Source organism: Macaca thibetana, chromosome 8, assembly GCF_024542745.1.
Source record: "Macaca thibetana thibetana isolate TM-01 chromosome 8, ASM2454274v1, whole genome shotgun sequence".
In the NCBI taxonomy this organism is placed as follows: domain Eukaryota; kingdom Metazoa; phylum Chordata; class Mammalia; order Primates; family Cercopithecidae; genus Macaca; species Macaca thibetana.
This window is the reverse complement of record NC_065585.1, coordinates 96,934,880-96,947,272: the sequence shown is the minus strand read 5'-3', so window position 1 is coordinate 96,947,272 and position 12,393 is coordinate 96,934,880. Positions and strand designations below refer to the sequence as shown.

Here is a 12,393-nt window from a genome sequence, read left to right as displayed (position 1 = left end):
GGGCAACACAGTGACCCCTCGTCTCTCCAAAAATCTTTAAAAATTAGCCAGGCATGTTGGTGCATGCCTGAAGTCCCACCTACTCAGGTGGCTGAGGTGGGAGGATCGCTGGAGCCTGGGAGGACTGCTGGAGCCTGGGAGAAATGATCATGCCACTGCACTCCAGCCTGGGTGACAGAATGAGAACCTGCCTCTAAATAAATAAAAGTATATGGCACCCCCTCCCCAACTGTCTCTCTCTTGCTACTGCTTTTCACCATATGAAGTGCCTGCTCCTGCTTTGCCTTCTACCAATGAGTAAAAGCTCCCCAAGGCCTCCCCTGAAGCCAAGCAGAAGCCAGCACCATACTTCCTGTGTAGCCTGTGGAACTGTGAACCAATTAAACCTCTTTTCTTTATGAATTACCCAGTGTCAGGTATTTCCCTATAGAAATGCATGAACAGCCTAATACAACTTCGTTATAATTTTTTTTTTTAACTAACTGAAAGAAAATAACCTATTCAAATAGAAACTGTGTAAGAGCAGACAGAAAAACAATATACAGTTTCATAGTATGGTAGGCCCTCACTTAAGTGAACAACCTATAAGGAAACCAATTTTCTTCCTCATCAACATTGTAACCAACAAGGATCTGCTGTACCTTATTTTGCTTAAAGTTACAGTTCAGCAGAAAACAAAAGTGTTGTAGTAAATGTCATATTTTGCCAGAGATCAATCTTACCTCATCATACTGCTTAGCAGCTTCAGAATAATCACTTCTGGCTTCTGCTAACAATGCATTCTGAGTGATTTGCTTTGTTCCTATCTCACTGCTAAAAATCCCACGGAGGACGTCGTATTCTCCAATTGATCTATACAGTCTACAAAACAAATCAAAAAGGCCAAATCAATGAACACCCCAGTATTTTAAAAGTATTTATTCTAATGAAATGATAGTAAATCAAGTTGCCACACATTACATTAACAAGAGACATAAAATGTTACTTTAATTTTGCTAAAAATATAAAATTTAAGAAACTATGAAGTTACCCCTAGATTTTATAACTTTAATCATACATAAGGCAGAATTTATTCAGATGTGCATTTAAAGTGGAATCTGGGACAGGCGTGGTGGCTCATGCCTGTAATCCCAGCACTTTGGGAAGCCGAGGTGGGTGGATCACCTGAGGTCAGAAGTTCAGACCAGCCTGGCCAACATGGTGAAACCCCGTCTCTACTAAAAATACAAAAAGTTAGCTGGGCGTGGTGGTGCGTGCCTGTAGTCCCAGCTACTTGGGAGGCTGAGGCAGAGAACTGCTTGAACCCAGGAGGTGGAGGTTGCAGTGAACCGAGAACGCCCCACTGCACTCCAGTCTGGATAACAGAGCAAGACTCCGCCTCAAAACAAAACAAAAGTAGAATCTGAAAATATCAAAGGTTCACAGTATACAAGATGTGTCATTACATAAGGTTCTCCAGTATTAATCCATGAAAATATCTGCAGGTGACCCATTTGGAATCCTTGTCTAGCCCCCAAAAACCCGGAAGCAAAGAAAAAATAATCCTGACTACTGATGCCATGTTTAATCCATGGTTCTACGGACCATCTCAATTTGTTGGAGTATTCATTCATTTCTTCACTTTAACAAAATTCTGGCTTGACCCTTTCAATCAAGTTTCCCAGTCCATGATATTCTCAAAGTGTTTATTAGGTTTGTTCCCTTCCTCCAGGAAATTTCTTTCCATCTTGCAGTCTCAACCCAAATGTTATTTCTTCCTAAACCAGCCAGCCAAGGACTGCTCCCTCCTTAGTTCTCCTGCTGTTCAGTTTCCTTCTGGTACTAAGTCTCTTGCATTTACATCAAAAGAGCCCTACGGGCTCTCTCCTAGAGCTTATGAATTCTGAATTCAATAAAATCTAGTAGATGTGGCTCTCTTATTGCCCTGATTACAGAATGTTAGGGGTAATAAATCAGCAGTAAAGGTGGGTGGATAGGTAGGTGGTGGAGCAGTAGCTCATGGCCCCAGAGTCAAAGGAAGAGGGAGAGCTACATACGTACCCCTATACTGGTTCCCAGGTCCCTGGATTATGTTCACTGTAACATGGTTAAAACAATGGTCATTACATATAAAAAAAAGGCTAAGGCTGGGTGTGGTGGCTCACGGCTGTAATCCTAGCACTCCGGGAGGCCGGGGCGGGCGGATCATGAGGTCAAGAGATCAAGACCATCCTGGCTAACACAGTGATACCCCATCTCTACTAAAAATACAAAAATTAGCCAGGCGTGGTGGCACATGCCTGTAACCCCAGCTACTTGGTAGGCTGAGGCAGGAGAATCGCTTGAACCCAGGAGCCGGAGGTTGCAGTGAGCCAAGATCGCGCCACTGCACTCCAACCTGGGCGACAGAGCGAGACTCCTGTCTCAAAAACAAAACAAAACAAAAAACACTAAACTTGTTCACAATGCTCAGAAACGAATGCAAAAATATCACAAAAGTATGAGAATGTACTTAACACAGTTAGAAAAAAATGTTTAAGTTTAGGCCCTTAAAAGTTGTTTGCTCCGCTTACTTAGTAAATACACATTATATATGTTTACCACTCCTGGAAATAGTAAACATACAAGGTGCCACTTCCTGTTCACTTACACATCTGAAGCAATAGGAGAAAACGGTTCCAAGGTAAAATCAGCATAGCCCAGAGGCACTCTCTGAATGGCCCTGGCATTTTATCTTGTCTAAGTGCTCACCACCTTCTACTTCAATTCTGATTTATTATGTGTAAAGTACATATACTTCCTACTAGATTGCCAGTTTTGTGAGTCTGTGATCAATGTCTAACCCAATTTCACGTCTCTTTAGTGCCTGGCCCAGCACCTTGTACACTCAGCGCTCAATCAAGACAGACATGAATTAACTACAAAACAGCAGGAAGCACAAGGATCCCCTCCCTTACTTTTACTATCTTTTCTCTTAGAACCTAAAGCTCTAAAAATCTGCACTACAAAATGAAGTTCAAGTTAAATTTCAATCTTAACCTAACAACCTCCTCAGAATGAGACTTTCATATGATGAGATCACAGGTAAGGGAAGAATCAGACATAATGGAAAATGGTATAACTAGAAAATGGAATCTGTTTATCCCAAATTAACTGATTTAAACTCTTTCTAAAACCTTAAGTCCTGCTGAAAATACTAAATCATCCACTATTCAGTGTAGTGAAGCAGGAAATAACATAAAATATTAGGAACTATGATTCACAGCTACACTTTACAGGAAACTCAACTTGGTGAATAACACTGAGTCCAAAAAATCGTATACTGAAAGAAATCAGCAGGTTTCAATAACATTCTCTTTCCATGAGCAAGACACTGCTTGATGTGGCAACTGTTCTTGACTTTGAGAATGGTACTCAGCCTGAAAGACTTTTTTTTCTTTTAAATTTCACATTACTGTTACTATCAACTTTATTAGTTCATTTTCTGCCAAGTGAAGCCAAGTGTTTTCCATATTGCTTTGGTCAAATCCAGTGTGCTCCCAAGAGTACTCGACCTCACACTTACTTAGCAAGCTCCACCCATCTGAGGACATCAGGAGGGAGGCGGGCCTTCCCGCGGACTCGCTTGGCAGGCAGCTCAGCAGGCAGCAGGCGGAGCAGAGCCTCCTCCAGCAGGCGGATGCCCACGGGCTGCTGTAGGCTAGCCAGGCAACCAGCGCTAACAGCTGCTGGGTCAAGGCTCAGCAGGGCTGTGTGCTGGCAGCTGATGTCCTGTGAAACCACACATACAACCAGCTGTTTAGCTTGTGGTACTTGGACCATGTTTTCACAAGGAGTAACATACTTTACTAAACATAAAAGGTACCGATGTTTAAGTAGTGGTATCACCAGAAGTTTCTCTGTGTAATGCTATTAACAAATTTTCCCACAATATTCAATTTGCTCAAAGGAGGAAATGACCTTTTAATTTTACACTTCCAATCCAGGGATCGATTTAAAGCAAGAAAAGCACTATCAAAATATGAAGATAACATATACACACACACATAAATTAGAAACCAATATAAAACAGAGCTAATGTGTAAAAAGAAATTTATACTGACAGTTTCACGTTCCATCAAAAAGAATAAAACAGAAAAACTAAGTATTTCATTTCAGAAAAATATTACCCAATTCGTTTGTAAACCGATACTACCGATACACAATATTGAAGAATATAAATTAGTAATTATTCAGAAAAGGTCACTAGATACAAAAATACTAAAATGAATCAAAAAGATGTTCTACTAGGGAATTTTATATAACCCATACTTTGAATGGCACAGAAAACATTTCTTACATGAAAAATAATCTTCTGACAAATATATTTAAGTAGTAACTGAATATTAAATTAGATTTTCTGCTCATGCTGTGTTGCCCTGGAAAGGACTTCTCTGACCACTGCATCTAGGCACACACACCCTACCCATCAAGAGGCACCTGCTTACCTGCTTCATTACTATCTTACACTGCTTTAATACTTCCCCATTACTCAAGTACTATGACACTTAATACAACCTAACATCCCGTTCTACATTTCCCTGTGGGTTGCCTATTACGCATCTATTAATGGGAATGTAAGGTCAAGAGGAAAGGAATTTTTGCCTCTTCATCGATGTGGCCCAACCACCTAGAACAAAGCCAGGCAGGTACTCAGTCAACACCTTTTGACAGCAGTCAAGAGGCAGGAAAGAATTTGGTGAAAGACTACATAAGGAAAAACAACTAAATAAATGAAGGGTTTCATCAAAAACACTGAGGGGACTGGCTTACTACAAAATAAAACATAACATGTTTGATTTCTGGTTATTCTGTCACATATCGGTTTTTCTGGGGGGGGAAAAATAAATTACATCTACTCATTTGGGAGGAGGTAACCCAAACAGTACATCTATTCTGTTAAACACCAGGTTATCAAAAGTTTCAACATGGGAAACAGTGATGACGGAATGGCCATGTGAAGCCACAGCAAACAATATTTGGTGAAGTGTGTGCAGACTTTACCTGAATACAAGAGACAAAAGGTGGAAAGAAAGAGAAGGTGGTATTAAGAAAACGATTGAAGTCTTGGAGCAACTTTTGAGTGATGTTGTTTTTTTCAGACAGCGTCTTAAATTTATCCATCTCTTTCAAAATTCCGGAAAACAAGCTGCTAAAGAGCTGTTTTGCAATTATTGGGTCTCTCTGTAAAAAATTCAAAACAAAGACAAATTAGGATCTGAAGCAAAAATGCTATATAAATCACCAATACTATCAGAGCTTAGAAAATACAGACTGTTGCAAACACATCTATTATACCTCTCAATTCTATTTGGAAAGATTTAACAGGCATTGACAAAGGCAGCATTTGGAATTTAACCAAATATATCTGTTTGATGTATGTTATGGAAACATGGACTTTTGGCCCAGAGAAATGAATTTAAAAGCTGGCTTAATCAATATGTAATGACATAGTTTCTCTCCTGAGTTGAGTCTGGGTCTCCAAACTTTAAATGGGGGCTACCAGAACACGTCACAGTGTGCTGCGGGGAAGATTAGCCCAGATGATGCACAGCCAGTGCTTAGTGCAGCACCTCATAAAATCTCAGAGAAAGATTAAATGTTTAGGTATTTTCCTCCTATCAGCACCATGGTAAAGCTTAAAATAACTGATCAGCTTAAATGAAATGCCAGTGTTAATTTTCAAGGTCCCACCACCTGACCACTTTAAACTACTGAAACCATCAGATGCTTCTTCTGAGCATCAGCTCCCTCAAACAGCACACTACCTAATCATTTATAGCCCTAACCCTCACACACTTCATGGCCACAGGATACTCCCTTTATTTATTTATTCATGCTGTGACATTAGTACCAAAAACAGTTCCTGGCATATAGTGTCTATCTTTGCTAAATGGAGGTGATAAATAAAGTTTAAAAATTACTTTGTGTAATCTTCTAGGGATCTTCCCTGTTAATAAGTTTTCTATCATATTATAATTGACAAGTCAATTCTGTTAATATCTTTTTGTTAATTTTGCTACGTGTTTGCCTCTGAAGGAGGTGAGACTTGTGCTGCTTTTTTGGATCATGTTCTTTTTTCATGTCTAAGACCTATTTTAATTATGTTTACAACATAATGGTAATCCATTTTTGATGTTTTATGAACAAATTACATTATTAAATGAATGTTCTTAAATCAAGCGTGATTTCTGCATATTGTTGAAAAGAACATTAAAAGCAATGGTTTACACTTAGTTACCATAGCCAAAAAATAAACAGTTGAAATGTTTACTGTACAATTCTACTGATTTAAGATTATACTTAATATTAAAAAAAATCTAATTATCGAACGCAAAAAATTACTTTGATAAAAGCTATGTATGACTAAAACATACAAATTCCTTATTGTATATTTTAAGTAATGTATTTATCTTGTTATAAGAGTTCTAGTGAGTAGTAAAATTTTAGAAAATATGGCTAAATCAAAAAAAGCACAATCCCATTTACAACAGCCACAGAAAGAATAAAATACCTAGGAATACACTTAACCAAGAAGGTGAAAGATCTTTACAAGGAGAACTAAAAACACCACTGAAAGAAATCACAAAATGACACAAATAAAGGGAAACACATTCCATATTCATGGATTAGAAGCATCAATATTGTTAAAATGGCCATTCTGCTCAAGGCAATCTATGGAATCAATGCTAATTCTATCATACTACCATCAGTTATCACAGAACTAGAAAAACTATTCTAAAATTCATGGAACCAAAAAAGAGCCCGTATAGCCAAAGCAATCCTAAGCAAAAAGAATAAAACTAGAAGCACTGCACTACCCAACTTCAAACAATACTGTAAGGCTGCAGTAACCACAAAAGCATGGTACTGGTACAAAAACAGACACACAGACCAACGGAAGAGAATAGAGCACCCAGAAAATGTGGTTTAGGAAAAGAAAATAAGTATCACCCACAATTATACTATAAAGAGGTTAAATCACTGGCACGTGTCTTTTACTGGTGTGTACACTTTTAGACCTGTTTGGTAACCTGCTGTTTTTATGTAACACGTGGTGGACGGGTTTCCATGTCTACAATCCACTGATTCCTGAGTACAAATTCCTTCATTTATGCTCCCTTTCTTCAGACAAATGCAGTGGTAATCCTGATAAATAACGATAAATAATGTCTTCAGCACTGATGATCTCAGAGTCTCAGCATGTGTAAAGAAATCATGGAACTAGGAAATGGCAGAGTCAGGACTTGGAGCAAGGTCTTTACACCAAGCCCACTGTTGAGGACAAACCAACACCTCATCTATGTTGCAGGACAGCCTCAGCCATGTTTCCTCACATAGGCAAACCCCTAAACTGGAAACAGATTTTATTTAACCTGTCAACAGAAAACGCAGCGGCAAGGACTGACCTGGGCCACGGCCTGTAATGGGGTGATGAGGCTGCTGTGCTTGATTTGAATGTCAGGAAGGTCTCCCAGCCGGTAGCTTCTGTACAGAACGACCTGGGCATCCTGCTTCATTTTTAACTCACTCTTGATTTCCTACAAGCACGAAAACCAAAGTAGAAGATGAACATTCTCATTGAAGGAAACCAGTCGTGCATGAGCTATGAGGCTGCCAAAATCCCCTGAACCACAAGGGCGAAGCAGTGGGAACTGATGCTCGCGGAGGCTTAGTCACTCTGCTTTACCGTCTAGGGCAGACGCTGCATCCAAAATAAAATCACTATACAACAAGCAGTGGAAAGGCTTTAAACATTCACTATAAAGTAATTAGAATATTTATAAAATCGGAAAATTTGATTTAGAAGTATTTAAAAACAGGCGGAGGGCTGCATCTCTGGAAAGTCTCGATGAGAACGAAGCTGGCAGCCGGTGCGCACTTCCACCTCAAGGTCCTGCCCTCCGGCTACTTCTGCTCCCAGGCAGCTGCAGAGCCCAAGGTTCCCCTCCGAGGGGGCAAAATAGTGCCCCGGGGGCGCAGTCCGGGAGGCCTCAGGCTCCACAAACATCACTGGGCGGCAGGGCTTGGGGAGGGGGCCGGCACAGTGCCCCACTTCGAGGGCTTCACACCCAGATGTGGATGGAGGCGCTCCGGTGGAGGCAGCGGCTGGCGCTGAACTTGAGCACCGTCAGGGATCTGTCCTACCCGCTTCTTATAAATGCATCTTAATGACCCATATCTAGGCGGAATGGACGCTGCGGCTACAGAGTCTCCACGCCACGGGAACGCCCGCCTGGCCACCTGTCGTTGGGGCCCCGTGAGTCCCAGCCCCCAGCTGCCCTCCCGCCGCATTAGTCCCTGAAGCGAGGGCCAGTGAAGTCCTGCCAGGGCGCGGGCCTTGAGGTGGGCCCAGGATCAGCCTGCTGATCCCAGGTCGGCCACGCTTCCACCCGCGGAGAGAACGGGGTGCATTCCTGGACCCCCACCAGGGCACTGCGGGGGCTGCATCCCCGTGGGGGAGCCCCAGGAGGCTGGCTTGGAGCAGCCCCGCCACCTGGTTTGCAGGTGACACTGGAGCCAGTGTCTGGCAGGAAGCTTGTTCACTTCGTCTGTATCCTGTGACAGAAATTGCATCATTCTGATCAAATTCTTGACAAAATACAACCTTCTCTCGTTTTTGCTCAGCAACGCCTTTTCTGGCATACATCAAACTGAGCTTCTCTTGGTCCCTCATAAACCGTCTGCGCAGTCGCAGTAGGTCCACTCGGCCAGCCGCACCTGGAGAGGGAAAGCAGGCCCAGTTACTCCCCGCCGCCCAGACACTTGGCTCTGCTGGTTCATTTTCACCTCGGGTTTCCTCAAAGACAAAACCTAGAAGTGCCACAGAGGCAGCGATGGGAGCAGGAGTGCAGGGGCCACAGCTGCAACTGGAACTGCTCAGCAGTGGATTCAGCAGGCATGATAAGGGGCCAGGCCCCTCCAGAAGGAGGCCCAGGGAGGGCACGCAGCCACCTTCTGAATCTCGGCCCAACTTGTCTGGGAGTGCTTTGCCTCTGGCTAACTGAACAAGAGAGGAGCTGCCTCGGAGGCTTCAACACCCGGTGCAGACCAGCCTCCCTGCGGACTGTGGCAACCTGATCAGGGACAGGTGACTGCAGCGCTCCTAAACTCATATGATTCCAAACGCCTGTTTAGTGCCTGGCAGATACCAGCCTTAACCTCCAAATCACGACAGGTTCTAAGGAAGGCTTCAAATATGAACGACAGAAACCAAAGTAAGCAACAAGGAAAGAGCAACTGTTAAAAGCAGATCATGCAGGAAGAAATTTCAAAACATGATCATTTATCAGAAAGACAAGAGTAGGAACTGAAGAAATGTTCAGAGCATGAAAAAAAGCTCATGGAAACTAAAACATGTCATAACTTAAAAGCACAGGTGGTTGAAGGGATTTCCCAGAAAAGAGGCAAAGGGAAAAACATGACACCTCAGAAGGACACTCACGCAGGTGTGATATTTAAGCACTAGGACTCCAAAGAGAAAACAGCAAACTGAGGTGAAGAACTCAACAAAATCACCCGTGATGACGCTCCAGAACTGGAAGGTGAGAGTCAGAGGCCTGGAAGCTCCCACCATATGCCCAGAGAAACAGACTGAAACAGACCTACACCCAAGGACACTTGTGTGCAATGTCAGAACGCTGGTTTAAAAGAGAAGATCCCGAGAGCGTCCACAGAGAAAAGACCCACGTTCTCACAAAGGATCCCCAAGGAGGATGGCGCCCGCAGCCCTGCAACGCAGGGAGTCCAGGGGCCCCACGTATGGAGGTCCACAGCAGCACTCCCGCCAGGCCACGAAACCATGAGCTCCCAGAGAAAGCTCCCTGCTGCTGACCCCCATTGTCAGTGCTCAGGTGGCTCCACCTGAATGACCACCACCAGCACTCCAACTCACAGCAGGTGCCAAAAGTTGGGCCACACTGACCTCTCCCGGTTCCATTTAGAGAACTGTGTGTGGGCCACAGGTTTGTGACTGAAAAGTATGACAGAGAGTGGTGGAGTAAAGCAAGTTATGTTGCCTGTGTTTCAGTTCCTACGATTAGATAAGAAGGCAGTGAGCTTTGCTTCTAAGTTCTTCTAAGTTTACGTCCACAGAGCTGAGCTTCCCTGCTGGCACTCCCCCAGGGTTCTGTCATGGGCCCTTTCCTCTCTGCACATGTCCTTCCTCTGGGCCCTTGTTCCCTCCCAGAGCCACACTTCTCACAAAGAGCTGCTTCCAGCCTTTCAGCATCCATCTAGCTCTGGTCATCAGTTAGCCAAGACCAGGTCCTGGTGCCTTTGGCCCCTGCCTCCCAGTCCCCATCACTCCATTTCTGCCCCACACAAACCTCAGGGAAGGGCATTCAGTCCCCGAACCTTCCTCTGCTTGGTGCGTTACAAGGCTGCTTCCTAAAGCTGAAGTTCGACACACACCCCCACACCCACAAGCAGCACCCTTTGCCATTACTCTAGCATGCCCCGAAGCATCCCTTCACCTGGACCGCGGAATTGATCTGAGCCTGCCCACCCCAACACTTCTCAATCCCTGTCCTTTCCATCCTCTCCCTTCCCATACCCCCAGCTCCAAGGCTTCTCTCAAATGCTCTTCCTCCACCCAATCTCTTAGGACGCTCTCCCCATTCTCCACCTGCATTAAGCCCGCTCGCCCTAGACCGTGCTTGCTAATTCCACCTCATCTTACAATCTTACATCTTACAATCACCCCTTTATAAAGCCTCACCCACTCCTAATGCTCCAGAAAGTCACTCAACAATGGATCAAGTATAACTTACTGAAGGATTCTTCTGGAACTCCCAGAAAACAATGTCTTCAGCATGGTAAGTGCCTAGGCAACATTAACTGAATTTTAAGGGGCTTGATTACGAATTACAAGGAAACATGGATACAGTCAGAAATGTCCCCAGACCTGAGCTCTGCAGTAATTAGTGGGGAAGCTATTTTAAGCACTCTCAGCAACCCAGCTTACCTTTCACTTTGTTATCCACCTCATCCCCTGGAAGGCCCAGCCTTTTTTTCCCAAAATCAGGCCCCACTGACTTCAAGGGTGCTCTCTGTAACCTTTCACTCCTCTTGTGGGCAAACAGCAAAGAGTCAGATGACGGACTGGAGTGGTCGACCAGCGGGTCAGTGCTGCTCCCGGTCAGCCAATCAAATGAGCTTCTTCCATCTGCAACATGTGATCAGAGAGGTCAGGCACTCAGCACCACCCAGCTCTGTAAACGGGGCAGGACCACCTGCCAAGACACACCTGGTAGCACCCTAGGCCTCCGTGCTCACCTCCAACCCTGGGCAGAGGCTCTGTCAGATCCCAGGGTATGCCCCAAGGAAAACTGGGTGCATGGGCCTCAGTGCCCCTGGGCCACAACGTCCCCATTTGTAAAGTAAGAAACATGCCACTTGCTCCCACCACAGGAATAACACTTTGTTATCTACTGAAAGGTGCTAAGAGCCCCTGACTTGTAATATTAGTGTCACAGAATTCCCATTGTGATTATTCAAATTAGTCCCACTTCCAGAACCAACAAAATGTGAAAAAAATTACATAAAGGAAAAACGTTAAAGAGTTTATGTAAAAGGATCAAGATATTTTACTCTACAATTTGTACTTTGCTCATCAAAGGAAGCAGTTAAACCATTTGAGAAAGAACAGTTTAATAACTGTAAATCTAGTAAATGAATTTGGTTTACCCCTACTCTGCTTTGGAGATAAGATGTCTTAAATTTGCTGCACTAGGTTTTTCTGTACCAAACCAAAACCAAAACATACATATACTGAAACTTTCCTTGATTTTTCCGGTCAGAAATAATCCATTTCTTTTTTAGAAAAATTGTAGCAAAACAGGCTAGGTGCGGTGGCTCACGTCTGTAATCTCAGCACTTTGGGAAGCTAAGGGTGGATCACAAGGTCAGGAGATCGAGAACATCCTGGCCAACGTGGTGAAATCCCACCTCTACTAAAATACAAAAACTTAGCCAAGCGAGGTGGCACGCGCGTGTAGTCCCAGCTACTCAGGAGGCTGAGGCAGAGGAATCGCTTGAACGAACCTAGGAGGCAGAGGTTGCAGTTAGCCGAGATCACTGCACTCCAGCTCCAGCCTGGCGACAGAGCAAGACTCTGTCTCAAAAAAATAAATAAAAATAAAGGAAAATATACATAAAATTTACCATTTCAATCATTTTTAGGTGCACAGTTCAATGGCATTAAGGACATTTACACTGTTGTACAATCATCACCATCTTCCACGTCCACAGTTGTGTTTTTTTTTTTGAGACATGGCCTTGCTCTTTTGCCCAAGGTGCATGTGGCATGATCACAGCTCACTACAGCCTTGAACTTCTGGGCTCAAGCCATTCTCCCGCCTCAGCTTCCCCAGT

At 43.7% G+C, this 12,393-nt stretch overlaps 1 protein-coding gene across 4 annotated transcripts in view; it reads right to left on the bottom strand.

The window, feature by feature from the left end:
• Window positions 1-12,393, bottom strand: part of PRKDC (protein kinase, DNA-activated, catalytic subunit) — a 189,509-nt gene that overhangs the window by 55,399 nt on the left and 121,717 nt on the right. For all 4 annotated transcript variants that reach the window (XM_050800346.1, XM_050800348.1, XM_050800347.1 and 1 more), the window contains exons 59-64: window positions 10,985-11,185; window positions 8,627-8,739; window positions 7,428-7,559; window positions 5,023-5,202; window positions 3,545-3,750; window positions 723-861 (exon numbers count right to left, since the gene is read on the bottom strand). In XM_050800346.1, the coding sequence (XP_050656303.1) occupies window positions 723-861; window positions 3,545-3,750; window positions 5,023-5,202; window positions 7,428-7,559; window positions 8,627-8,739; window positions 10,985-11,185 (971 nt within the window). The remainder of the gene's footprint in view (window positions 1-722; window positions 862-3,544; window positions 3,751-5,022; window positions 5,203-7,427; window positions 7,560-8,626; window positions 8,740-10,984; window positions 11,186-12,393) is intronic.